Below are 26856 nucleotides of genomic sequence, written 5' to 3' on the forward strand. Positions count from 1 at the left end.
TGCCAGTTTTTTCTTGTTGGGGCAAACTTCCTTTGCTCCTTCACTGCTTTTTTTTCGGAGGGAAAAGGGGCTAAAAGAAGCCCACAAATGGCCAAAAGCTAGCGAGTGTTGATGGCAGGAACAAAATACATTGCATGCCCCCCCCCCCCCCTTCGGAAGCAGCCCAGTGCCACGCCCCCGTTTTTTATATATGTATGCATATTCCTTCTTATATTAATTTGTTGTTCTTTTTTTTGTTGTTTCATTTTTTTTGTCGATTTTTGCGGGCGTTGGGAAAATTAATTAAAAATTAAATGAATGAACGAACGCCGGGGATAATGAGCCCCTAAGCTGATTTTGCGCTTAAAAGTGTGCAATGGGAGAAATTGTCGAGCTGCCGGGGCACACGGCATTCAATAGCATTCGCTCCCCAATACAGCCACGCCCACCCAGGTATCCCCAACACACACACACACACACACACACACACACACACACCAACAAAGAAACGTAAAACTTGCAATTTTTGTCGCATTTTTTGTGTCGGTTTGTTTGTATTTTATTTTCGTTTAATATCGACAAAGAGAAAAGAAATCAGAGAGTGGGGCGGAAGAGGAGGAAAGAAGCTTTGAAGGAGCCGTGGCAAGAAGGGGAGGCGAAGAGGACCAGAGAAAAATGGTGAAAATTTTCTTTAACGTAACAAAATATTTTTATAAAATAATCAAGTTTTTCCTTTTGCGCTGTTTTGTTTGCTGCAAATTATTTTTAGCTTCGTGGGGCAAAGAGGACAGAGGGGCACGGCGAGGGGGTGGGGTAAAAGAAAAGCAGAGCGGTGGAGTGGAGTGGAGTGGAGTGGGGAGAGAGAAAAGGGAGGGCTTTCCTCTGTGTTTTTGGTGTAAATTAAAAATGTCCGCATTGCGTTTTTTCTTTTTTTTTTATAATGAGAGAGCAGTGGAGTGGTTCCGGGAAAACGCCCAATATGGAAAGACAAAAAATAAAAATTAATTAATAATGGCGAGATACTTGAATGGAAAAATCGGTAAAAAGAACCGAGAGGAATCAATGTTCAAAAGGAAATATTTCGTTGTGAAAGGAAATATGGAATGATATTTTACAAAAGGTAAAAATGGGTCCGTAATGGGAGGAGGTGTTTTTTGAAGGCAGAAAATGCAAAGAAAAAATTCAGTAATAGATACAAAAATGTATAAAGACAGGAAAGCAAATGCCGTAGCCGCAAGATGTTTTGTGGATTGGCTTGACCCTAGCCCACAGAGACTCAAAGTCAAAGGGCAACCCCTAAGCCGCAAAATCTCAACCAAAACCCCACAACGAAACATCCTGCAATCCCCAGAAAGCCCCCCCCCCTTTTAAAGCAGAGAATGAGAACACTATCAAAAGTCAATTACAATGCAATTATTGTGGGCCCTTGCCGCCCCGCTCGAAGGAAAACCAGAAAAACATTTTGAAAAGCCATTGAAAACTTTAATTGAAAATATCAAATTATTTTCGAGTTGGCGTCAGCAGAATAAAAACCAAAACTGGCGTCCAATAAAGCCAAGGGGGCGGGGGTTGTGGGAGTAAAGGTGTGAGAGGTGGGCCCAGATATATGTATGTATGTATTGGGTGTGTGTATATCATTAATTATGTGGCCAGATTGTAGTGGCGACAACTTTGCTTTCGAAAGAAAGTTGACTCCGGAAAAGTGGCCGAGAGCCAGAGAGCCAGGAGTCGGGCGAAATTCTAATGAGTTGGCATTTTCTGAAATTGTCTGAGACACAAAATCTTCCTCTGCAAGCATCACCCCATCAGCAGATCCCCAGGAATTTCTCGTTGTAAAGTAGCTGAAATGACATTAAAAAGGCAAAACCAAGCAGAAAGGACATCCACATCCGCATCCTTATGGGCACTAACCAGAGACACACAGACACACCGACACACACACACACACACACACACACATGGGGGAAGGATAATTCTTCTTCAACCCTGTGCTCCTCCTGCCATCTGCTTCCATCGTTTTATAGTTTACAATCTTATTATCTTTGCTTGGGCATCTCAAGTCCCATCTCATAGACACCATAGCCACAGGACCACCCCCACACACCCCCCCCCCCCACACACCCCCACACACACACACATTTTCCTAAGGCAATTAAAAATCTTCACACTGTCGTTGATGATGTCCTTTTCCTGCCCTGCTCTGCCCTGCCCTGCTCTGCTCTGCTTTTCGGCTGTTTTGTTGTCTTTTCGCCTCGTTTTGTCCTTGGGCCAAACTTGATTTTGTTTATTAAACATATTTTGCATAAAATTCACTTTATTTGCAGTTTATTTCATAAGAAAATTACTTCTCCCAGCGAGTGGGCCATGCTTGATAGTTTTTTCCCCTCCCAGGAAGGATGGGGTCCAAGGAGTGCACCTTATTCTTTGATTATGTTTGATCACGTTCTGTTGGAGAGTTTATTTGTTGGCTGGAGAAGAGCCATTGTTTGGCAGTGGCGACAGTGGAGATGAAGAGGCCCTTCCGAGGTGTGGATTTGGAGGGCAAGTGCGGAATAGTTGGAAATCGTGATATGGTAGAGGATGTGCTAGATGCGATACCTGTATTTATTTTAGAAGAAGCATCTTTTTTTGATCTTTAGAACTAGAACTTGGAAGAACTGGAAGAGATATTTGTTCAAGAGGAATAACCAAGACCCCAAGTACTAGATGAGCGAATACTCATACTTTTTGGTGAAAGAACTCGCACAAATTAACCAAATATTCACCGCCTTAATCCCAAGCAACCCCAACCATCTCTTATTAATTTTCGTGGTACCTCCACCCATTCAACCACCCCCCCCGTCCATCATTTCACGCTGCTCTTATCTAACACTGCAACATTTTCGCCCTCCCCCATGGACCAAGCCGAGTGAAGTCACACATGAAAATCCTATAAAAATTGACAATAATAACCCACATATCATCATTGCTCTCTCCCTCCCCCTCTCCGCCGGCACATATGCACAGACGTACGTTCCACACGATAAGAAGTCAACGCCTGCAAATCAACCAGAAATCGAAATCCACTCCCTTAAGGACAGAAGTAGAGCCAAAACCAAAAACCAAAACCAAAACCGAATGAAGAAGAAAATCCCATAAAAAACAGTTCAATGATATAGAAAAATAGATAAAGCGAAATTTGCAAAAAATAACAACAATGCACAAAAGAGAGAGAGAAACACACAAAGAGGGGAAATGGAAAGTGGAAAGTGGAAAAGGGAAAAGGGAAAACGCGTGGCAAAGGCATGAACTTTAAACTAAGCCGCAAAAGGCACTTGAATCGAGTTTTGGGAAGCGACTCCCGAGTGCCCCACCACGGTGTTGTCAAGTGAATAATGGGACAAATCCGCAGAGTAAATATGACACGTTGCAAAATGCCATTCGATGATAAAATAAAAAAGAGAAGAAGCAGAAACGAGTGCTTGAACCCACCCACTCGTACACCCTATTTGATGAACCCTTCCACCACCCCAGAGGACTGTCACTGACAGTCACACATCCTTTCACGAAAGGTGTTTTGACAAGGCGTCATGGCAAGTCAAAAGTGCAGACACAACAGGCGAAGGAGTGGGAGCATGAGGAGCATGAGACGGAGACGGAGATGGAGATGGAGCTGGAGCAGTGGGCACACACCCTTTGCTACCGAACCGTAAGCGTATCAATAAAAAGATTGCTCCGCTGGGCATACGCAGTCTGAAAATGTTTGTTTGATAAGCCCAAGGATAGGGCGTAATACAAATATTACGCCTTTTTATGGTGAAGGCGAAGAGTGCAAACCGAATGTGGCATAAACATTACAAAGGGTTGCCATAGCCCCCCTCCCTCCTCCCCCGAGAGAGAAGTTATGTCTCTGTGACATTGAATCTTTATGTGTGCATTCGATATGCATTAAAATTCAATAATAATAAAAGCAATACACAAAGTGAAAGACAAAAACCAAGTAGAACTCCCCCCAATTAACCCATGAAGAGACCGCACGAAGAGGGGAAGTACTAGCTCTCTGTCGGAGGCAATATGAACGTCACATAAATCTTGGCAACACTACTACTAAGTCGCTATTAAGTAAAATTGACCACATATTTTATCTCATATGCGCACGCCACAAACGGAGCAGCCAGAGTCTCCGGCTCCACTATTTCTGGGGCAGATGGGGATGGAACGACAAAACAGCAGCCCAGCGCCATACAAAACAGATACCAAAACAATGTCCGAGTAAATTAAATCAAAGCCTGAACGGACTCACCAAATTAGATGGATGAAGGGAGGAGGATAGAGTGAGACTGTGCCCAGGCACAAGGTCAAGGAAAATTAAAGGACCAGCGAAATGGGAGGTAAATACTCGTATACGAACAACTTGTTGAGTTTTTGTGGCAACAAGTTGAAGAGAAAATTTGCTATAACTATTCAAATAACATATGGCATGATTAAAAGTTAGATTTAAAAATAATATTTTTGAATTAAATTACAAACGGTCCGGCGAAAAATTTCAAATTTAAATTTACAAGGCTGCCAGACTTTTTAAAAAGGGTAAAATTTACAAAAAGATCCTTGCTACGAGCCTTAATTTAAAATTGAAATTTTCAAGGCTGCCAGACATTTTAAAAAAGGTTTAATTTTCAAAAAGATTCTTGTTACGAACTCAAATCTCAAATTTACAAAGCTGCCAGACATTACCAAATAGATCCTTGATATGAACCAAAAACTCAAGCTCTAATTTACAAATCTGCCAGACAATTTAAAAAAAGGTCAAACTTACAAAACAAAATCCTTGCTATGACACGAAAATTCAAATTTACAAGGCTGCCAGACCTATCAAAAAAGTTATACTTTGTAAAAAGCTCCTTGCTCTGGCACGAGGCAAGCGACTCTGCTACTCGAAGTACCCGACCCGAATAGGAAGGATAATAGCGACACAACAATATATCAACGTACTTCACTACTATTCCATCTAAATAAATTAATTAAGCATGTTGTTTAACGAAACTTGGTGGGGGGCAGACAGAGAGAGTGTACTGCTACAAGCTTAGAGACAGATATCCTGCTGATAAGCCACATTTGGAGAGAGATTCGGATATTTGAAGACTCTCAAGTTTTTTTAAAGTATACCCCATTCGGGGAACTGAAGGATTACAAATTCCACACACACCCATTTGCTCATGTAAGGCCATAATATAATGTCAATGGTTTGTCTGGTTTTAGTGTATTCTATTGTGGCGGGCGAGAGTCCAGTCCTCGCTCACATTGTAGGGTCCTTCAATGTGTGATCCGTTGGCGTTGCAGACGCCCACCGTGTAGTAGGGAATTGCACGAGCGTCGCGATTGTTCAACGTCTCCATGCCCTGGCGGATCATGGCTAGGGCCTCCTCCTCCGTAAACTCTCGGTCCTTCGGCTTGCTGTCGCGCAGCATGGGCAGGACCATTTGCTGGGCTGTGTCAGTGGTCGCCACGTAGTCCTCAACGATGAGTCCCCGACTATCAATGTAGGCGAGGTAGGGTCCCGCCTGCGGTTCCATGCCACCCACAACTACAGCCACAGCCGAGAGGTCATTGGAGCTGCGACGAGTGTACGTGGTACTCCGAAACCAGCCGGCCAGAGTCTTGGGTTTCATTTCGTTGGTTTCCTGGTAGATCCGATCCGTTATGACCTGCGCATCAATCATCCGCTTGTACATCTGAATATCGGCAAAGTCACCGCCTCCGCCCATAACAATTTGCTCGTTGATCTTAAAGACGCGATCCACGTTCTGGAACCGAGGCGTCGATCCTAAGTGGACACAGTTGTCGGCTGCCACCAGAACCCCTTGGTCGTAGCGAATTCCGATGACGGAGCCTCCCGCGGTGACGGTCTGACGGAACGGATCGTCGTTGATCCCAATGAACTTCAGGAACTGGGCCACCTCCTCCGGGCTGGCCCTTTCGTGATCCCCGTTGATCATTTCTATTTTCAGAGAGACGTTTTCTACGACTGACTTCTTTGGGAATACTTTTTGGAATGTAAATTCTGGCCTACTTGATCATTAGATGCCAATTGGAAGGTCTCTGCCATGATAGGGGACTCCTGTACACAGCACCAAACTCTAATTTATACCACAAATTAAACAATTCACTATTCTCCGCTGTGGTTAAAAAAATAACAATCTATTTAGGAGTATATTATATTATTTTGTACCTTTAAAAACGATTAAACTTTGAGATACTGTTCGGGATGATCTAGAAATGCTTCCAAAAAGGCCACTCCCGTTGGCAGAAACTGAATATTTTCGTTGAAGAAATGTAGCTTTGGCTGCAGAATATCCCTGAACGAAATTGCCTCGACATTGCCGATTTCAATCACGAAATCGGTCTTCTCCATGCGCGTGCGTGTATCCACCTCAATGTGCCGGCGCACAGTCTTTTTGACAACGATTCGATTGACTTGCCTGAAAGGAAAAACAAAAAATGAAATCGAAGACACACGGGATAATGGATAATGTACCTTAGAAGACTCGTCCTTGTTGCTGTGAGCACCGTCAATAGCTTGTGGAATGTGCGTAGTATGTCCACACAAATGGCATTTATGCGTTGCAGAAACTGTGCGAAGGCCTCCACGCTGCTGCCCTCGATCGAGTCGGTGAGATTTACTGGCAGCTTGAGCTGCAGCTGAAAGTCGAGCAGGTGCTCAAACGCCGTCCAGCTCTGCAGTGGCAGAATGACTGTGGCCTGTTCCACATTGATGTCGCACACCCGTATGGCTGTCTCCAAGTCGTCCACAGTCTCGTAGTCAACGATCAGGCGGAAGGTGGTGAGCAGTCGATGGGTGAAGATCAATTTCCGGGAGACCTTTAGCTGGTAGTCAAATATCCAGTTGGGCTGCTGCTCGCCCAACAGGTCGTGCAGGCGATCGAAGAACGTTTCCACTGGTTCCAGTGCGACGAGCATCTGCTGAAGCACTTCCTGGTTGTCGGCCAGATTGCGCTTGAATCTAGGTGGCGGAGCGGGTTAGAATGGATGTCTGGAAAACTTTGTATTTCAATGGATCTCACCTTTCCATTTCCCCTTTGTAGGTCGCCATCACCTCGTTCACGTCCCACTCGCTGAACTCTTCCTCCTCGGACGCCTCACTCGAACTGTCCAGCTCTTTCTCCAGGGCGATCGTCCGCCTCTCCTGCTCCTTCATCTGCCAGTACTTGTGCACGTCGTCCAGGTTGGGCTTCGCTCTCACGCGGCGCAGCATTTCTATTTCCCGCGTCAGATCCCACTGCGGCTGGGTGGGCAGGACAAAGGAGTCGTTGCTCAGCCTTGGCTCACTCAGGGATCTCCTGCAGTTAGCACACCTCCTGCAGGACGCACTGGACCCAGCAGCCACCACTCGAGAGCTCTCCTGTTGCTCCTGGCAGGGCTCAGGCTCTGGCTCTGGCTGAGGCTGAGGCTCAGGCTGTTTGGGCAGTGCCACGGCGTCCTCAACCGGTGCCTCCTCATCCGTGTCCGGCTCATCGGCCAGAGTGGAGACCAAACTGAGCCGTACATTGTCTATCTGGTTGTTCTCCGGTTGATCCACGTCAATGGTCTCCACTATGGCAGCCGAAAAGATGGTCGTGTCCCCGGACAGATTGATGAACCTCTTGTTTGTGGGTGCGTAGCTCTTGAACGAACGGTCTGTGGAGCTTCCACTGTCCCTGGGGCAAGTGTCGCGCTTCTCCCCGTGCTCCACCTCTATCGTACCCTCAGCCGGCTCCTTCTTCACCTTGCCCGACTGATTTTGGAAGTAGGCGGACACATCCGAAACGGTGATGGGTCTCTCCTCGAATACAGTGGGTCGCGACATGTGCTCGCCAATAAGGCCTCTCACGGGCTGCAAGGTCAAGTCAAAGTTCATGTCCACCGCTGCCGTCACTTCTTTAATGGCAATACTCGCCTCCATCTCCTGCTCCATCTCCATATCCCCAAAGAGATGGGTATTGCGCTTCTTGGCCTCTGGCAGATTGGGCGTGAGGTGGGCGAACAATCGCTTGGCATCTCCACTGTGCCGTATAGGAGTGCCACATTCCGAGGCATCGCCCTCCAAACTCATTTTCATGGACTCGCCCATGGAGCTGAATTTCCGCAGCAATGCCGATATCTTACGAAGCGGACTGCGGGGCGTAGCCGCCTGATTGGTATCTTTCTCGAACTGTTCAAACTCTTTCATGGAATTAAGCGACCCTGATCGGTTTTGTTTCAGCATGGGAGTGATCGGAAGGAGCTCCGGAGGAGCTCCTGTTGATTGAAGGGGGCTCTGGAAGTCGTCCGCCTTCTCCGCCTCCTCTTCCATAGATTCAGACATGATCAATGTCTGTTCAGCCCGGGATCCACGATTTGGAGCCACTTTTGTAGACTTCTCGAGTGGTGGTTCCCTCAACTGCTCCTCCTCCTCCATGGAGGTGGCCAAGAGCAGAGTCTGGCGAGCTTTAGACGTCCGAAAGGCTGTCATATTTTCAATGAGTTCCGCCAGCATAAGAGTATTTTTGGATTTGAAGGCCACCGACTCCTCCCTGGATTCGTGAGTGTTTCTCGGTTTGAAACTCTGGTATGCAATGGAATGGTCTTCCTCGATGGGTACTGCCGTAAGCAGTGTTTGCCTAGATCTCGACGAACGATCTCCAGTGGGCACATGATGCTCCTGAACGGCTTCAACCAGGTGCTCATAATCTTTCCTCATGGCCCCAGTGGCTGCATAGTCAAACTCTTCCTCAATTGCTGCCGCCTGAAGTATAGTCTGTCTAGCCTTGGGTCTCTGATTTCCCATTGGTAGATTCTGCTGAAGGGCTTCTTTCCTTATGGCCCCAGTAGCTTCATCGTCAACATCTTTCTCTATTGGTTCCGACTGAAGAATAGTCTGTCTGGCTTTGGATCTTTGATATCCCATTGGTAGATGTTTCTGACCGGCTTCCGCCAGGTGCTCATAATCTTTCCTTATGGCCCCAGTATCTTCATCAACATCTTCTTCTATTGCTTCCGATTGCAGAATACTCTGGCTAGCTTTGGATCTCTGATTCGCCATTGGTAGATGTTCCTGAACGGATTCAGCCAGCTGCTTACGATCTTTCCTCATGGCCCCTGTGGCTGCATAGTCAAACTCTTCCTCAATTGCTGCCGCCTGAAGTATAGTCTGTCTAGCCTTGGGTCTCTGATTTCCCATTGGTAGATTCTGCTGAAGGGCTTCTTTCCTTATGGCCCCAGTAGCTGCATCGTCATCACCTTCCTCTATTGGTTCCGACTGAAGAATAGTCTGTCTGGCTTTGGATCTTTGATATCCCATTGGTAGATGTTTCTGACCGGCTTCCGCCAGGTGCTCATAATCTTTCCTCATGGCCCCAGTGGCTGCATAGTCAAACTCTTCCTCAATTGCTTCCGCCTGAAGTATAGTCTGTCTAGCCTTGGGTCTCTGATTTCCCATTGGTAGATTCTGCTGAAGGGCTTCTTTCCTTATGGCCCCAGTAGCTGCATCGTCATCACCTTCCTCTATTGGTTCCGACTGAAGAATAGTCTGTCTGGCTTTGGATCTTTGATATCCCATTGGTAGATGTTTCTGACCGGCTTCCGCCAGGTGCTCATAATCTTTCCTTATGGCCCCAGTATCTTCATCAACATCTTCTTCTATTGCTTCCGATTGCAGAATACTCTGGCTAGCTTTGGATCTCTGATTCGCCATTGGTAGATGTTCCTGAACGGATTCAGCCAGCTGCTTACGATCTTTCCTCATGGCCCCTGTGGCTGCATAGTCAAACTCTTCCTCAATTGCTGCCGCCTGAAGTATAGTCTGTCTAGCCTTGGGTCTCTGATTTCCCATTGGTAGATTCTGCTGAAGGGCTTCTTTCCTTATGGCCCCAGTAGCTGCATCGTCATCACCTTCCTCTATTGGTTCCGACTGAAGAATAGTCTGTCTGGCTTTGGATCTTTGATATCCCATTGGTAGATGTTTCTGACCGGCTTCCGCCAGGTGCTCATAATCTTTCCTTATGGCCCCAGTATCTTCATCAACATCTTCTTCTATTGCTTCCGATTGCAGAATACTCTGGCTAGCTTTGGATCTCTGATTCGCCATTGGTAGATGTTCCTGAACGGATTCAGCCAGCTGCTTACGATCTTTCCTCATGGCCCCTGTGGCTGCATAGTCAAACTCTTCCTCAATTGCTGCCGCCTGAAGTATAGTCTGTCTAGCCTTGGGTCTCTGATTTCCCATTGGTAGATTCTGCTGAAGGGCTTCTTTCCTTATGGCCCCAGTAGCTGCATCGTCAACATCTTCCTCTATTGGTTCCGACTGAAGAATAGTCTGTCTGGCTTTGGATCTTTGATATCCCATTGGTAGATGTTTCTGACCGGCTTCCGCCAGGTGCTCATAATCTTTCCTTATGGCCCCAGTGGCTGCATCGTCAACATCTTCCACTATTGCTTCCGATTGAAGAATAGTCTGCCTGGCTTTGGATCTCTGATTTCCTATTTGTAGATTCGGCTGAAAGGATTTGTTTTGTATTGACCCCGTTGCGGTGACATCTTCCTCTATTGGTTCCGCTTGAAGAATAGTCTGCCTGGCTTTCGATCTCTGATTTCCCATGGGTAGATTCTGCTGAACCGCTTCATTCCTTATGGCCCCAGTAGCTGCATTGTCAACATCTTCCTCTATTGGTTCCTCCTGAAGAATAGTCTGCCTAGCTTTGGACCTCTGATTGCCCATTTGAAGATGCTCCTGAACGGCTTCAGCCAGGTGCCTACGATCTTTACTTATGGCCTCAGTGGCTGCAGCATTCCGGGGGTGGACTTCGTCTTCCTCCAACGGTTCCGCCAAGTGGAGAGTGTGACGGGACTTAGGTCCCTTTGCCGGATGAGCATTCCCCTTGAGATGCAGCTCCTTGAGAGGACTTATAATATCCTCTTCCATGCTCTCCTCCATGAGCAAAGTCTCCCTACGTTTCGATATGGTGTGCTTGCGCGGCACGTTATCCTCGGACTGGATGGCTGTGGCTTTCTCGTCGACAATATTTTCCTGGTCCATGGACTCGTTCAGGCTGATGGTACGTCTGGCAGAGGCGGAGGCGCGCCCTGGAGGGATGGCGGCAGCAGCTTCTTCCAACTGAAACACATCCTGCTCCATTTCCACAGGCAGATGAATGGTCTGTCTGGGCTTGGAATGCTTCGATGGTGCCTCCTGCATGGTGGATGGTTGGAAGTCCTGTCTGCAGCTGCTGTTCCTCTTGGGCGTTCCCAAATCGATCTCCGAGCTTTCATATGTAGACTCTCTCCTCGATAAGACCTTGGAACTATTGCGAGATTGGGTCTCATCGCCCAATTTGGCATGTGCCAGGAAGTTCGTGTTGTCCAGCATCATCTCATCCGCCTGCGAGACCCGATACTTGCGCTTATCATCCGGTATCTTTAGCTTTTCCCGCGGCAACGGCTCTGCTACTGCCGCTACTGGCGCTGTTTGTGCCAAGGGGGACATGGTCATATTCTCACTGAAATTTAAAGTTGCTCGCGGCTTGATGCTCCTTATGTTGATGTCCATTGGATCCTGATCCTGATCCTCATCTAGGCCATGCCAGAACATCTGCTTGGCCTTGCGATCTGTGCACGGGGTCCTGGGGCCGTTCGCAAAGACCCTAATCTTTCCCGCTTCCAGGTCATCGTTCAGTTGACGAAAGTTCAGGTTCTTGCTGATGTTTTCCCCAGAAATCATGTCGAATGGAATGAGAACAGACTCGTCTTCCAGGTAGTTGATGGTACTATTGTTGGGCTCTGTCTGAAAGAAGCCATGTGACGGCAGTCGGTCTCTGGCATCGGAATCTGCAAGAGAGCAAATGTTTCCATATTAAGAGCTGTTCAAAGGAAGAGAGTAAGCAAAAGAAACCAGCCATTCATGTCCCAGTCAAAGGATATATCTGCCTGCCTCTGGATCTCCTTTTGGCCCTCTTCCACCTCCATATGCACCAATTTCTGAACAGGATCAACATTCTCCTTTTCTGCTGGGACGGGGACTGCAGCAGCTGCAGAAGTACCTGGACCAGTATATCCCAGTGGCGTGATGTCCATAAAGGAATCACCCACAGATTTCGTTGGTTGTGTTTTCATATGTTCCATTTCAAACGAGGACAACTCCGAGCAGTCTTCCCTAACTTTGGATGAGATCTGCATCAGATCTATGGTCTTGTCCGTAATTGGATAGCTGTACAGCGTATCCTTAAGCTTGTCACGCCCCATCGAAGAGAGAGAGAGACTTTCGGCAAACAGCGACTCGCGGGGCACCGAACGGGGCACATCGATGCTCGTCCGCAGGTTCAACGTCATATCGATTCTGGTGCTTGGATGTTCAAACTGCAGGGGTATATTCTCTTTGTCCGCTGTCGGCGCCTGCTGGCTGGGGCCAGCTTTTGGCGCCTTCTCTCTGCTGTTGTCTTCGCCATTGGTGCAATCCGATAATTCGTAGGAGTCTTCCCAATAGTGAGGCTCCTCCGTATTCACGAACTCTCTGTGAAGCAGTACAGTATTATTTCCGTAAATTAAATGAATCAAACGAATGTACACTTACCTCACGGACTTCTTGCCACTAAAGCTGATGCGACGCTTGAGCACGCAATTCTGCGTCCCCGCTGCCGCTGCCTGATCGTCATCTCTGGCTGGCGGCTGCCGCAACTGAAAACATTTATGTAAAATTGTTGAAACACAGACACGAGTGGGTATATATTAATATACTACATGTAGATTATACACTCACCGAACTCCTGCGCTTATTTTTCTCCATTTTAATGAAAAATAATAATAAATTCGATGCCGCTATTTTTGTTTGAATGGTCGGGCATGCCAACTTGTTCTAATAAACAAACTGTGAATGTCAAATTGTAGGCGTCGAATGCGTGTGCATGGTGCGCAGCAATAACGAGGTGGCGCTTTTTTAAGACGCGTCATTAAATTCACCCTCTTGTCCAATGCACCAATGTAGAAACCGTGTAGAAATGCCACTTAGAGCCGTGTCCCAGGCCACATCGAATACTGATTCGTGATCAGCATCGAAATCCCGATCGTTTGCCATCAAAATTGAGATTTTTTCGAAAATGTAGGAAAAAAAGGCATGTCAAAAAGTGGGTAACGGAGGTTTTTCACACTGGCGCTTCCATGGGGCTTATATGAAAAAAAAACGACCAAACATTTTTCGAAACGTACACATTTCCCCTTCAGGTGTCGCCTTTGATAACTACATGAAAATGTAGTTAGTCTGTGTAGTTAGGAAATTGTGTAGGAAATTAATTTAGTGGGCCTGTTTTATTTAAACCCTATTTTATAAACAATACAATAAAGATGAGAACTTAAAGTTAACAAGTCTTGTGGGAAATTGATGTAGTAGTCGGATAAAATAATAAGTTCAGAGCTGAGGGTCTTAGCTAGCTGGTAATATTCAACCGAATATCAAAAACGATGGAATATGGAATAGTGGGAAGTGGGCGAATGCAGCGATTGCACAGAAGAGGCGTGGCCAGGGTATTACGCGCACATAATTCTAATTAGTGGCATATGTCAGCGGAGAGGATATCTCATAGACCATGTCCCTCCTTCCTCTCTCCACACGCTCAAACACAAAAATTATGTTATTACAGCTTTCGAGTACAAGGGGGTTACGTTACGCGTGGCCGGAACCATGGATTAGGAAACCGAACCTTTAGTTACCCTTGCATGTTCTTATAATATCCAATACGTGTATGACATAGTTTTTCATAGAGAATTGGCCGTACAGACACACCTTCAGGCCTATGTCGTCTTGGGCGTTGGGACGGGCATCCCTAAAAGGGGGACACTCGAAGCGGTGCCGCTCTTTGCTCACTGTCCGATACCCCCAATCGATCCACTAATGCTTTTCACACAGCACAATGTAGTACGTTTGAGTCCACCCATTATATTAAAATATTTATAAATATTTTTTTAGAGCTTAGAGACAGATATCCTGCTGATAAGCCACATTTGGAGAGAGATTCGGATATTTGAAGACTCTCAAGTTTTTTTAAAGTATACCCCATTCGGGGAACTGAAGGATTACAAATTCCACACACACCCATTTGCTCATGTAAGGCCATAATATAATGTCAATGGTTTGTCAGGTTTTAGTGTATTCTATTGTGGCGGGCGAGAGTCCAGTCCTCGCTCACATTGTAGGGTCCTTCAATGTGTGATCCGTTGGCGTTGCAGACGCCCACCGTGTAGTAGGGAATTGCACGAGCGTCGCGATTGTTCAACGTCTCCATGCCCTGGCGGATCATGGCTAGGGCCTCCTCCTCCGTAAACTCTCGGTCCTTCGGCTTGCTGTCGCGCAGCATGGGCAGGACCATTTGCTGGGCTGTGTCAGTGGTCGCCACGTAGTCCTCAACGATGAGTCCCCGACTATCAATGTAGGCGAGGTAGGGTCCCGCCTGCGGTTCCATGCCACCCACAACTACAGCCACAGCCGAGAGGTCATTGGAGCTGCGACGAGTGTACGTGGTACTCCGAAACCAGCCGGCCAGAGTCTTGGGTTTCATTTCGTTGGTTTCCTGGTAGATCCGATCCGTTATGACCTGCGCATCAATCATCCGCTTGTACATCTGAATATCGGCAAAGTCACCGCCTCCGCCCATAACAATTTGCTCGTTGATCTTAAAGACGCGATCCACGTTCTGGAACCGAGGCGTCGATCCTAAGTGGACACAGTTGTCGGCTGCCACCAGAACTACTTGGTCGTAGCGAATTCCGATGACGGAGCCTCCCGCGGTGACGGTCTGACGGAACGGATCGTCGTTGATCCCAATGAACTTCAGGAACTGGGCCACCTCCTCCGGGCTGGCCCTTTCGTGATCCCCGTTGATCATTTCTATTTTCAGAGAGACGTTTTCTACGACTGACTTCTTTGGGAATACTTTTTGGAATGTAAATTCTGGCCTACTTGATCATTAGATGCCAATTGGAAGGTCTCTGCCATGATAGGGGACTCCTGTACACAGCACCAAACTCTAATTTATACCACAAATTAAACAATTCACTATTCTCCGCTGTGGTTAAAAAAATAACAATCTATTTAGGAGTATATTATATTATTTTGTACCTTTAAAAACGATTAAACTTTGAGATACTGTTCGGGATGATCTAGAAATGCTTCCAAAAAGGCCACTCCCGTTGGCAGAAACTGAATATTTTCGTTGAAGAAATGTAGCTTTGGCTGCAGAATATCCCTGAACGAAATTGCCTCGACATTGCCGATTTCAATCACGAAATCGGTCTTCTCCATGCGCGTGCGTGTATCCACCTCAATGTGCCGGCGCACAGTCTTTTTGACAACGATTCGATTGACTTGCCTGAAAGGAAAAACAAAAAATGAAATCGAAGACACACGGGATAATGGATAATGTACCTTAGAAGACTCGTCCTTGTTGCTGTGAGCACCGTCAATAGCTTGTGGAATGTGCGTAGTATGTCCACACAAATGGCATTTATGCGTTGCAGAAACTGTGCGAAGGCCTCCACGCTGCTGCCCTCGATCGAGTCGGTGAGATTTACTGGCAGCTTGAGCTGCAGCTGAAAGTCGAGCAGGTGCTCAAACGCCGTCCAGCTCTGCAGTGGCAGAATGACTGTGGCCTGTTCCACATTGATGTCGCACACCCGTATGGCTGTCTCCAAGTCGTCCACAGTCTCGTAGTCAACGATCAGGCGGAAGGTGGTGAGCAGTCGATGGGTGAAGATCAATTTCCGGGAGACCTTTAGCTGGTAGTCAAATATCCAGTTGGGCTGCTGCTCGCCCAACAGGTCGTGCAGGCGATCGAAGAACGTTTCCACTGGTTCCAGTGCGACGAGCATCTGCTGAAGCACTTCCTGGTTGTCGGCCAGATTGCGCTTGAATCTAGGTGGCGGAGCGGGTTAGAATGGATGTCTGGAAAACTTTGTATTTCAATGGATCTCACCTTTCCATTTCCCCTTTGTAGGTCGCCATCACCTCGTTCACGTCCCACTCGCTGAACTCTTCCTCCTCGGACGCCTCACTCGAACTGTCCAGCTCTTTCTCCAGGGCGATCGTCCGCCTCTCCTGCTCCTTCATCTGCCAGTACTTGTGCACGTCGTCCAGGTTGGGCTTCGCTCTCACGCGGCGCAGCATCTCTATTTCCCGCGTCAGATCCCACTGCGGCTGGGTGGGCAGGACAAAGGAGTCGTTGCTCAGCCTTGGCTCACTCAGGGATCTCCTGCAGTTAGCACACCTCCTGCAGGACGCACTGGACCCAGCAGCCACCACTCGAGAGCTCTCCTGTTGCTCCTGGCAGGGCTCAGGCTCTGGCTCTGGCTGAGGCTGAGGCTCAGGCTGTTTGGGCAGTGCCACGGCGTCCTCAACCGGTGCCTCCTCATCCGTGTCCGGCTCATCGGCCAGAGTGGAGACCAAACTGAGCCGTACATTGTCTATCTGGTGTTCTCCGGTTGATCCACGTCAATGGTCTCCACTATGGCAGCCGAAAAGATGGTCGTGTCCCCGGACAGATTGATGAACCTCTTGTTTGTGGGTGCGTAGCTCTTGAACGAACGGTCTGTGGAGCTTCCACTGTCCCTGGGGCAAGTGTCGCGCTTCTCCCCGTGCTCCACCTCTATCGTACCCTCAGCCGGCTCCTTCTTCACCTTGCCCGACTGATTTTGGAAGTAGGCGGACACATCCGAAACGGTGATGGGTCTCTCCTCGAATACAGTGGGTCGCGACATGTGCTCGCCAATAAGGCCTCTCACGGGCTGCAAGGTCAAGTCAAAGTTCATGTCCACCGCTGCCGTCACTTCTTTAATGGCAATACTCGCCTCCATCTCCTGCTCCATCTCCATATCCCCAAAGAGATGGGTATTGCGCTTCTTGGCCTCTGGCAGATTGGGCGTGAGGTGGGCGAACAATCGCTTGGCATCTCCACTGTGCCGTATAGGAGTGCCACATTCCGAGGCATCGCCCTCCAAACTCATTTTCATGGACTCGCCCATGGAGCTGAATTTCCGCAGCAATGCCGATATCTTACGAAGCGGACTGCGGGGCGTAGCCGCCTGATTGGTATCTTTCTCGAACTGTTCAAACTCTTTCATGGAATTAAGCGACCCTGATCGGTTTTGTTTCAGCATGGGAGTGATCGGAAGGAGCTCCGGAGGAGCTCCTGTTGATTGAAGGGGGCTCTGGAAGTCGTCCGCCTTCTCCGCCTCCTCTTCCATAGATTCAGACATGATCAATGTCTGTTCAGCCCGGGATCCACGATTTGGAGCCACTTTTGTAGACTTCTCGAGTGGTGGTTCCCTCAACTGCTCCTCCTCCTCCATGGAGGTGGCCAAGAGCAGAGTCTGGCGAGCTTTAGACGTCCGAAAGGCTGTCATATTTTCAATGAGTTCCGCCAGCATAAGAGTATTTTTGGATTTGAAGGCCACCGACTCCTCCCTGGATTCGTGAGTGTTTCTCGGTTTGAAACTCTGGTATGCAATGGAATGGTCCTCCTCGATGGGTACTGCCGTAAGCAGTGTTTGCCTAGATCTCGACGAACGATCTCCAGTGGGCACATGATGCTCCTGAACGGCTTCAGCCAGGTGCTCATAATCTTTCCTCATGGCCCCAGTGGCTGCATAGTCAAACTCTTCCTCAATTGCTGCCGCCTGAAGTATAGTCTGTCTAGCCTTGGGTCTCTGATTTCCCATTGGTAGATTCTGCTGAAGGGCTTCTTTCCTTATGGCCCCAGTAGCTGCATCGTCATCACCTTCCTCTATTGGTTCCGACTGAAGAATAGTCTGTCTGGCTTTGGATCTTTGATATCCCATTGGTAGATGTTTCTGACCGGCTTCCGCCAGGTGCTCATAATCTTTCCTTATGGCCCCAGTATCTTCATCAACATCTCCTTCTATTGCTTCCGATTGCAGAATACTCTGGCTAGCTTTGGATCTCTGATTCGCCATTGGTAGATGTTCCTGAACGGATTCAGCCAGCTGCTTACGATCTTTCCTCATGGCCCCAGTGGCTGCATAGTCAAACTCTTCCTCAATTGCTTCCGCCTGAAGTATAGTCTGTCTAGCCTTGGGTCTCTGATTTCCCATTGGTAGATTCTGCTGAAGGGCTTCTTTCCTTATGGCCCCAGTAGCTGCATCGTCATCACCTTCCTCTATTGGTTCCGACTGAAGAATAGTCTGTCTGGCTTTGGATCTTTGATATCCCATTGGTAGATGTTTCTGACCGGCTTCCGCCAGGTGCTCATAATCTTTCCTTATGGCCCCAGTATCTTCATCAACATCTTCTTCTATTGCTTCCGATTGCAGAATACTCTGGCTAGCTTTGGATCTCTGATTCGCCATTGGTAGATGTTCCTGAACGGATTCAGCCAGCTGCTTACGATCTTTCCTCATGGCCCCTGTGGCTGCATAGTCAAACTCTTCCTCAATTGCTGCCGCCTGAAGTATAGTCTGTCTAGCCTTGGGTCTCTGATTTCCCATTGGTAGATTCTGCTGAAGGGCTTCTTTCCTTATGGCCCCAGTAGCTGCATCATCAACATCTTCCTCTATTGGTTCCGACTGAAGAATAGTCTGTCTGGCTTTGGATCTTTGATATCCCATTGGTAGATGTTTCTGACCGGCTTCCGCCAGGTGCTCATAATCTTTCCTTATGGCCCCAGTGGCTGCATCGTCAACATCTTCCACTATTGCTTCCGATTGAAGAATAGTCTGTCTGGCTTTGGATCTCTGATTTCCTATTTGTAGATTCGGCTGAAAGGATTTGTTTTGTATTGCCCCCGTTGCGGTGACATCTTCCTCTATTGGTTCCGCTTGAAGAATAGTCTGCCTGGCTTTCGATCTCTGATTTCCCATGGGTAGATTCTGCTGAACCGCTTCATTCCTTATGGCCCCAGTAGCTGCATTGTCAACATCTTCCTCTATTGGTTCCTCCTGAAGAATAGTCTGCCTAGCTTTGGACCTCTGATTGCCCATTTGAAGATGCTCCTGAACGGCTTCAGCCAGGTGCCTACGATCTTTACTTATGGCCTCAGTGGCTGCAGCATTCCGGGGGTGGACTTCGTCTTCCTCCAACGGTTCCGCCAAGTGGAGAGTGTGACGGGACTTAGGTCCCTTTGCCGGATGAGCATTCCCCTTGAGATGCAGCTCCTTGAGAGGACTTATAATATCCTCTTCCATGCTCTCCTCCATGAGCAAAGTCTCCCTACGTTTCGATATGGTGTGCTTGCGCGGCACGTTATCCTCGGACTGGATGACTGTGGCTTTCTCGTCGACAATATTTTCCTGGTCCATGGACTCGTTCAGGCTGATGGTACGTCTGGCAGAGGCGGAGGCGCGCCCTGGAGGGATGGCGGCAGCAGCTTCTTCCAACTGAAACACATCCTGCTCCATTTCCACAGGCAGATGAATGGTCTGTCTGGGCTTGGAATGCTTCGATGGTGCCTCCTGCATGGTGGATGGTTGGAAGTCCTGTCTGCAGCTGCTGTTCCTCTTGGGCGTTCCCAAATCGATCTCCGAGCTTTCATATGTAGACTCTCTCCTCGATAAGACCTTGGAACTATTGCGAGATTGGGTCTCATCGCCCAATTTGGCATGTGCCAGGAAGTTCGTGTTGTCCAGCATCATCTCATCCGCCTGCGAGACCCGATACTTGCGCTTATCATCCGGTATCTTTAGCTTTTCCCGCGGCAACGGCTCTGCTACTGCCGCTACTGGCGCTGTTTGTGCCAAGGGGGACATGGTCATATTCTCACTGAAATTTAAAGTTGCTCGCGGCTTGATGCTCCTTATGTTGATGTCCATTGGATCCTGATCCTGATCCTGATCCTCATCTAGGCCATGCCAGAACATCTGCTTGACCTTGCGATCTGTGCACGGGGTCCTGGGGCCGTTCGCAAAGACCTTAATCTTTCCCGCTTCCAGGTCATCGTTCAGTTGACGAAAGTTCAGGTTCTTGCTGATGTTTTCCCCAGAAATCATGTCGAATGGAATGAGAACAGACTCGTCTCCCAGGTAGTTGATGGTACTATTGTTGGGCTCTGTCTGAAAGAAGCCATGTGACGGCAGTCGGTCTCTGGCATCGGAATCTGCAAGAGAGCAAATGTTTCCATATTAAGAGCTGTTCAAAGGAAGAGAGTAAGCAAAAGAAACCAGCCATTCATGTCCCAGTCAAAGGATATATCTGCCTGCCTCTGGATCTCCTTTTGGCCCTCTTCCACCTCCATATGCACCAATTTCTGAACAGGATCAACATTCTCCTTTTCTGCTGGGACGGGGACTGCAGCAGCTGCAGAAGTACCTGGACCAGTATATCCCAGTGGCGTGATGTCCATAAAGGAATCACCCACAGATTTCGTTGGTTGTGTTTTCATATGTTCCATTTCAAACGAGGACAACTCCGAGCAGTCTTCCCTAACTTTGGATGAGATCTGCATCAGATCTATGGTCTTGTCCGTAATTGGATAGCTGTACAGCGTATCCTTAAGCTTGTCACGCCCCATCGAAGAGAGAGAGAGACTTTCGGCAAACAGCGACTCGCGGGGCACCGAACGGGGCACATCGATGCTCGTCCGCAGGTTCAACGTCATATCGATTCTGGTGCTTGGATGTTCAAACTGCAGGGGTATATTCTCTTTGTCCGCTGTCGGCGCCTGCTGGCTGGGGCCAGCTTTTGGCGCCTTCTCTCTGCTGTTGTCTTCGCCATTGGTGCAATCCGATAATTCGTAGGAGTCTTCCCAATAGTGAGGCTCCTCCGTATTCACGAACTCTCTGTGAAGCAGTACAGTATTATTTCCGTAAATTAAATGAATCAAACGAATGTACACTTACCTCACGGACTTCTTGCCACTAAAGCTGATGCGACGCTTGAGCACGCAATTCTGCGTCCCCGCTGCCGCTGCCTGATCGTCATCTCTGGCTGGCGGCTGCCGCAACTGAAAACATTTATGTAAAATTGTTGAAACACAGACACGAGTGGGTATATATTAATATACTAGATGTAGATTATACACTCACCGAACTCCTGCGCTTATTTTTCTCCATTTTAATGAAAAATAATAATAAATTCGATGCCGCTATTTTTGTTTGAATGGTCGGGCATGCCAACTTGTTCTAATAAACAAACTGTGAATGTCAAATTGTAGGCGTCGAATGCGTGTGCATGGTGCGCAGCAATAACGAGGTGGCGCTTTTTTAAGACGCGTCATTAAATTCACCCTCTTGTCCAATGCACCAATGTAGAAACCGTGTAGAAATGCCACTTAGAGCCGTGTCCCAGGCCACATCGAATACTGATTCGTGATCAGCATCGAAATCCCGATCGTTTGCCATCAAAATTGAGATTTTTTCGAAAATGTAGGAAAAAAAGGCATGTCAAAAAGTGGGTAACGGAGGTTTTTCACACTGGCGCTTCCATGGGGCTTATATGAAAAAAAAACGACCAAACATTTTTCGAAACGTACACATTTCCCCTTCAGGTGTCGCCTTTGATAACTACATGAAAATGTAGTTAGTCTGTGTAGTTAGGAAATTGTGTAGGAAATTAATTTAGTGGGCCTGTTTTATTTAAACCCTATTTTATAAACAATACAATAAAGATGAGAACTTAAAGTTAACAAGTCTTGTGGGAAATTGATGTAGTAGTCGGATAAAATAATAAGTTCAGAGCTGAGGGTCTTAGCTAGCTGGTAATATTCAACCGAATATCAAAAACGATGGAATATGGAATAGCGGGAAGTGGGCGAATGGGCGAATGGGCGAAACGCGCACATAATTCTAATTAGTGGCATATGTCAGCGGAGAGGATATCTCATAGACCATGTCCCTCCTTCCTCTCTCCACACGCTCAAACACAAAAATTATGTTATTACAGCTTTCGAGTACAAGGGGGTTACGTTACGCGTGGCCGGAACCATGGATTAGGAAACCGAACCTTTAGTTACCCTTGCATGTTCTTATAATATCCAATACGTGTATGACATAGTTTTTCATAGAGAATTGGCCGTACAGACACACCTTCAGGCCTATGTCGTCTTGGGCGTTGGGACGGGCATCCCTAAAAGGGGGACACTCGAAGCGGTGCCGCTCTTTGCTCACTGTCCGATACCCCCAATCGATCCACTAATGCTTTTCACACAGCACAATGTAGTACGTTTGAGTCCACCCATTATATTAAAATATTTACAAAATATTTTTTTAGTTTAGTTTGGATCTTTGAGCAGAAGCTCCTGGTCTTAATTAAAATACAACTTGGATATCTATCTAAATCAATCTAACATTATTGGCTCTGATATATAATTGATCTATATCTGATCCAGATTCGGCTATCTGGTAGATATGATTGTGCGTTTAATTTTCGCGTTTCTTCTAAATTATGGATGCCACAGATTTCAGTCCATTGTGTGGCCGGAAGGGGGTGGGGCAATTGTAACAGTGAAATCTAACAGGAGTGTGGATAACCAGATGGATGCTGATCATGAATATATATACTTTATGGGGTCGGAAACGCTTTATTCAGGACGTTACACACAACCACTTTCACCACAAATCCAATAATCCAATAATTGGTAGAAGAAGCTCAGATCGATGTCCGTGGTGCTGTAGTGAATTTCATGAAAATCAATGGCCTTGATGCTGCCCACCGTGACAACGGCGTCCTAGGGAACACTGTTCCGTCCCATTAGCTGCGGCTCTAGCGTATTTATTTCTCAATATCAAGTAGGCTCTTGTTAACCTCTTGTTTTACTGTCAATTTCAGACGTGTTTCTCCAAAAATAGATATTTCGCAGAAAAATTTGAGTAGTAGAAAAAACAATCCGAAAGTTTTGTTCCTGGCAGAGACTAAAATATACATATGTACAAATATACTAAAATGTCCAATCTCGAAGATTTCTTTTCCAAAAAGGATAACAAAAAGTCAAAAAGATGTACCGAATATTTGGCGGCTGAGGAGCTGTACAAAACGCTCGAAGAATCAACGAAGTATTCGTCGGAGGACAACTCCAACCTGGAGGATGCCTTTCAATCGGAGGCATCGGGAACTGATTCTAAAGGAGCCTCAGCTTCGCTGAAATTCGGGATCCGTTTTTCAGATGAGGCCTTCAGCGAAGAAGATGAATGGTCTGACTTCACCGAGGAGAATCGTAGTCAATTTACTAACGTGCCACGCACCTTATCGATGGCGCTTACATCCCCTGCCCCTGCACCTGGCCCATTCGCTGGTGGCGATCTGAAGGAGGAGCCGGAGCAGCTGGACACTGGAGGTGATGGCGTTGATGTGGGATCAAAGGAAAGGAAAAGCGCGCTTGCCACAACATGTCCCTGGCAGAAGTCGGAGCAGGATAGCCACGAGCCGTCCAAGCAGAATGAACAATCAGACAGGAAAGCAAATACCCCGGTGGTCAAGAAAGAAATCTACATTCCCCCGGCTCTCCGTCAGAGCCAGGGCGACTTTAGTAAACGCAAGGCGCAGCCACTTCAGCGCAAGGCTCCGTCTCCGATGCCGTTCAGGCCCCAAGCCCCCGATCTCAATAGCCTGGAGTACTTTCCGTCCTTGAGTGACTCAAAGATATTGAAGCGCCCCAAGTAAAAGCCGGGACGCCTCTACTTTTTCTGTTTTAATTTAAAATCAACCATAGCTCCCTTAATAATAAATACAACAAGAAGACTCACTCTCCCTATTTTCACCCTGTATATTTTGACAGACAAATTGGCACTCCATAGACCCATTAGCATTACACGACTCGCTGGTGGTCCCCGATGTGTCATTAGCTCTAAACGAGCCAAATATTTACAATAAAATCGGCTATAGCCTTAAATGCACCCCGTGGACTTCGAGCAAAACCCAACCCAACAGCAGGCCTGAAAAATTGAACTCCCCAATACTAGCCTGGTCTGCAGCAATCGGCAAGCTAATGTTGGCTGTAATTTTGTTCTCTACTTCTTTTGGCTAATAAATTGAGGTTGATGGAAGTGAAAATGAAAGAACAAAACGGCTTCGTTATTCAGTAAGCTAGATGTATGTAAAAGGTACATTTTATTCCCATTGTAATGTGAGTTTAATGTTCTCATGCTACAGCTGGCTTGACATGGGATTACCAACTGATACGAGCACATCATTGGTTTTAATATAATTTATTCATCATTCTGTAGAGGATACAAAATGAAACGAAAAAAATTAGTTGGGATGGAGAAGCAGAAGGCATTGTTGATTGGAGGATTGGTTGATTGGGTTGATTGGGTTGGATTAAGCGTAGTTCGTTCGAAGATCAAAGTCGAGTGTAGCAAGCAAACTTAAGTTTGCCATTTGTTCCATATGAATTAGCCATTTTGTACCTATGGAATATAATATTATTTTATACTTAGAAAAATGTATTATCCACTAATTTCTTACATACGTTTTTGTCGGGTATTACTCGTCCAAAGTCGCGGTCCAGGGCGTATGCTCTTGGAATACAAAATATATTACGGTATATTTTGAAATTGTTGACGTTTTAAAGACGTAGGATAGGATGGATTTTCCGCGGTTATCTAAAGTTGGTCACCCGTTTAAACAGAGGGGGTCTAAGTGGGTTAAGTTAGATTTTCATCGCTATATTTTATCGGTAGTGGTAGTGACGTGGTAAATAAAAAAAAATATAAAAGACGCCTCGCATTCTACACGTATTTCTTAAAGAAGTGATTAACAGGCAGCGGAGCATTGGTTTGATAAGCACAACCGAAAAGTGCCAATAGAATCCTACGTTAAGTTAAACTTTAGGGACACGTAAGCTAAGACCGGCATATTCCATCTAAAGAAGAAGAGAAGCAATGAGACAGCTGTGTAAGTACAACATTTCTTTGGAATATCTCAAATGGATATCATAAACATACAATACACCCCCACACAGCGAGCCTTTTGTTTTTGGCATTCATTGCCAGCGGCAGTGTCAATGCCTTCTATTCGCCCTCCGATGGCGTCGTGGAGTTGACGCCCTCGAATTTCGATCGCGAAGTCGTGCAAGATGATGCCGTCTGGATTGTGGAATTCTATGCCCCGTGGTGCGGCCACTGCCAGTCTTTGGTGCCGGAGTATAAGAAGTTGGCCAAAGCCCTGAAGGGCGTCGTCAAGGTGGGCTCCGTCAATGCCGATTCCGACAGCACCCTCAGCGGCCAGTTCGGAGTACGTGGCTTTCCCACCATCAAGATCTTTGGCAGCAACAAGCGTTCGCCCACGGACTTTAATGGCCAGCGCACAGCTAAGGCAATTGCGGAGGCGGCTCTTGCCGAGGTAAAGAAGAAGGTGCAAGCAGCTCTGGGCGGCGGAAGCAGCGGCGGCGGTGGCGGAAGCAGCTCATCCAGCGATGATGATGTCATTGAACTAACCGAAGATAACTTCGACAAGCTGGTGCTCAACTCCGATGACATTTGGCTGGTGGAGTTCTTCGCGCCGTGGTGCGGACATTGCAAAAATCTGGCACCCGAATGGGCCAAGGCTGCCAAGGAGCTCAAGGGCAAGGTGAAGCTGGGCGCTTTGGATGCCACCGCCCACCAGAGCAAGGCGGCCGAATACAATGTTCGCGGTTATCCGACAATCAAGTTCTTCGCTGCCGGCTCGAAGAGTGCTAGCGATGCCCAGGAATATCAGGGCGGACGCACAGCCTCGGACATTGTCAGCTGGGCCAGTGACAAGCACACGGAGAATGTGCCCGCTCCCGAGCTGGTGGAAATCACCAGCGAATCCACCCTAGATAGCACCTGCGAGGGCAAGCCCCTGTGCATTATCTCTATTCTGCCACACATTCTAGACTGCGATGCCAAGTGCCGCAACAAGTTCCTCGCCACACTTCGCACCCTGGGCGATAAGTACAAGCAGAAGCTCTGGGGCTGGGCCTGGGCTGAGGGTGGCCAGCAGCCGGCTCTGGAGGAGTCCCTGGAAGTTGGAGGCTTTGGTTATCCCGCTCTGGCAGTAGTTAATTTCAAGAAAATGAAGTTCTCAGTGCTGAAGGGCTCCTTCTCCAAGGACGGCATCAACGAGTTCCTACGCGACATCTCATACGGACGCGGTCACACGGCTCCCGTGCGTGGCGCCAAGAAGCCCACGATTGTCAGCGTCGATCCCTGGGATGGCAAGGATGGCCAGCTACCCACCGAAGAGGACATCGATCTGAGCGACATTGATCTGGATGATGAGTTCAAGGATGAGCTCTAGAGCGGTCTTCTCTCCCATCACTCTACCATCAAGACTGCAGCCTAAGCTCAAAATTTCCACACCTAATGAACACATTTCTAACGAAATACTGCATTTTGAAACGATATAAGGAACTTCATAAGTCAGCCAGCGTATCTTAATATAAATAATTATTATCTATTAGCTTTTTCTACTACTTTCCTCATACTAGATCTAAATGAATTGAAACCAGCGAACATGAGAATTGTGTACCATGAAATGAATAAAATTGTGCAACAAGCAAACGAGTCAATTATAGGCGGGTGTTAATCTAATTCCCTCTATAAAGATAGATGTTAACAGATCCCAAGAGATGCATGAATGCTTTATGCATAATTGATGGAATGCAGAATAGAAAAGAATTTAATTTGTTCTATAGCATAAAATGCATACTAATTTCTGTAGGATTCCCAAGCGGTGACTCGAGATCTAAATAGTCATTATTTCACATTATAATCGATTCGGTTCGATCTGATTCATAAACCAGTTTTTGGTTGGACCCAATTTCGTTACTGGTTATATTTTGTGCCTAAAATAGAATAATTGGTGCAAGAAATCAGTTTGCCCCTTCATACTTTGCTTTAAATTTAAGATTTCTTCAGTATATAGGACCGCCTGCGACCTCTAAGAACTATTCTACCTCATAGCATGAAGAA

General features: G+C 47.2%; 4 protein-coding genes and 1 long non-coding RNA gene across 12 annotated transcripts; 2 read left to right on the forward strand and 3 right to left on the reverse strand.

Moving 5' to 3' along the window:
* Positions 1-5213: 5213 nt before the first annotated feature.
* Positions 5214-5954, reverse strand: LOC108161292 (proteasome subunit beta type-4-like). Its single transcript, XM_017295511.2, has one exon. It carries the CDS (start codon positions 5952-5954, stop codon positions 5214-5216), a length of 741 nt encoding a protein of 246 aa, XP_017151000.2.
* Positions 5955-6135: 181 nt separating this feature from the next.
* On the reverse strand, positions 6136-21111 carry LOC108161291. 8 transcript variants are annotated; one of them, XM_033394037.1, is made up of 8 exons: positions 21010-21110; positions 20824-20927; positions 20150-20763; positions 18246-20081; positions 9988-10380; positions 7041-9336; positions 6494-6979; positions 6136-6437 (listed from the first exon to the last, which is right to left on the reverse strand). In XM_033394037.1, the coding sequence occupies exons 1-8, from the start codon at positions 21034-21036 to the stop codon at positions 6200-6202; spliced, it is 5994 nt and encodes a 1997-aa protein (XP_033249928.1). In that variant the 5' UTR covers positions 21037-21110; the 3' UTR covers positions 6136-6199. The 8 variants fall into 8 exon arrangements, with proteins under 8 accessions (XP_033249928.1, XP_033249925.1, XP_033249929.1 ...); XM_033394034.1 differs by having other exon boundaries at positions 9595-10380; positions 21010-21109; XM_033394038.1 differs by lacking the exon at positions 9988-10380 and having other exon boundaries at positions 21010-21111.
* Positions 21112-22864: 1753 nt separating this feature from the next.
* Positions 22865-23581, forward strand: LOC108163336 (protein CDV3 homolog). The gene has a single exon (XM_017298571.2). The coding sequence runs from the start codon at positions 22865-22867 to the stop codon at positions 23579-23581; it is 717 nt and encodes a 238-aa protein (XP_017154060.2).
* Positions 23582-24109: 528 nt separating this feature from the next.
* LOC117188763 lies at positions 24110-24492 on the reverse strand. The gene is made up of 2 exons (XR_004472826.1): positions 24390-24492; positions 24110-24327 (listed from the first exon to the last, which is right to left on the reverse strand). It is a non-coding gene; the product is annotated as an uncharacterized LOC117188763 (long non-coding RNA).
* A 101-nt stretch (positions 24493-24593) lies between these two features.
* On the forward strand, positions 24594-26453 carry LOC108163335 (protein disulfide-isomerase A6 homolog). The gene is made up of 2 exons (XM_017298570.2): positions 24594-24814; positions 24882-26453. Exons 1-2 carry the CDS (start codon positions 24802-24804, stop codon positions 26180-26182), a joined length of 1314 nt encoding a protein of 437 aa, XP_017154059.1. The 5' UTR covers positions 24594-24801; the 3' UTR covers positions 26183-26453.
* The last annotated feature ends 403 nt before the right edge of the window (positions 26454-26856 follow it).

Source organism: Drosophila miranda, chromosome 4 (assembly GCF_003369915.1).
Source record: "Drosophila miranda strain MSH22 chromosome 4, D.miranda_PacBio2.1, whole genome shotgun sequence".
Lineage (NCBI taxonomy): Eukaryota > Metazoa > Arthropoda > Insecta > Diptera > Drosophilidae > Drosophila > Drosophila miranda.

Coding starts and splice junctions, on each gene's coding strand:
- LOC108161292 (XM_017295511.2), bottom strand. CDS start 5,954: ATGATCAACGGGGATCACGAAAGGGCCAGCCCGGAGGAGGTGGCCCAG.
- LOC108161291 (XM_033394032.1), bottom strand. CDS start 21,036: ATGGAGAAAAATAAGCGCAGGAGTTCG. Junction 20,928..21,009: donor AAAATAAGCGCAGGAGTTCG/GTGAGTGTATAA, acceptor AAATGTTTTCAG/TTGCGGCAGCCGCCAGCCAG. Junction 10,381..18,245: donor TACTGGGGCCATAAGGAAAG/ATTATGAGCACC, acceptor CCATAAGGAAAG/ATTATGAGCACCTGGCGGAA.
- LOC108163336 (XM_017298571.2), top strand. CDS start 22,865: ATGTCCAATCTCGAAGATTTCTTTTCCAAAAAGGATAACAAAAAGTCA.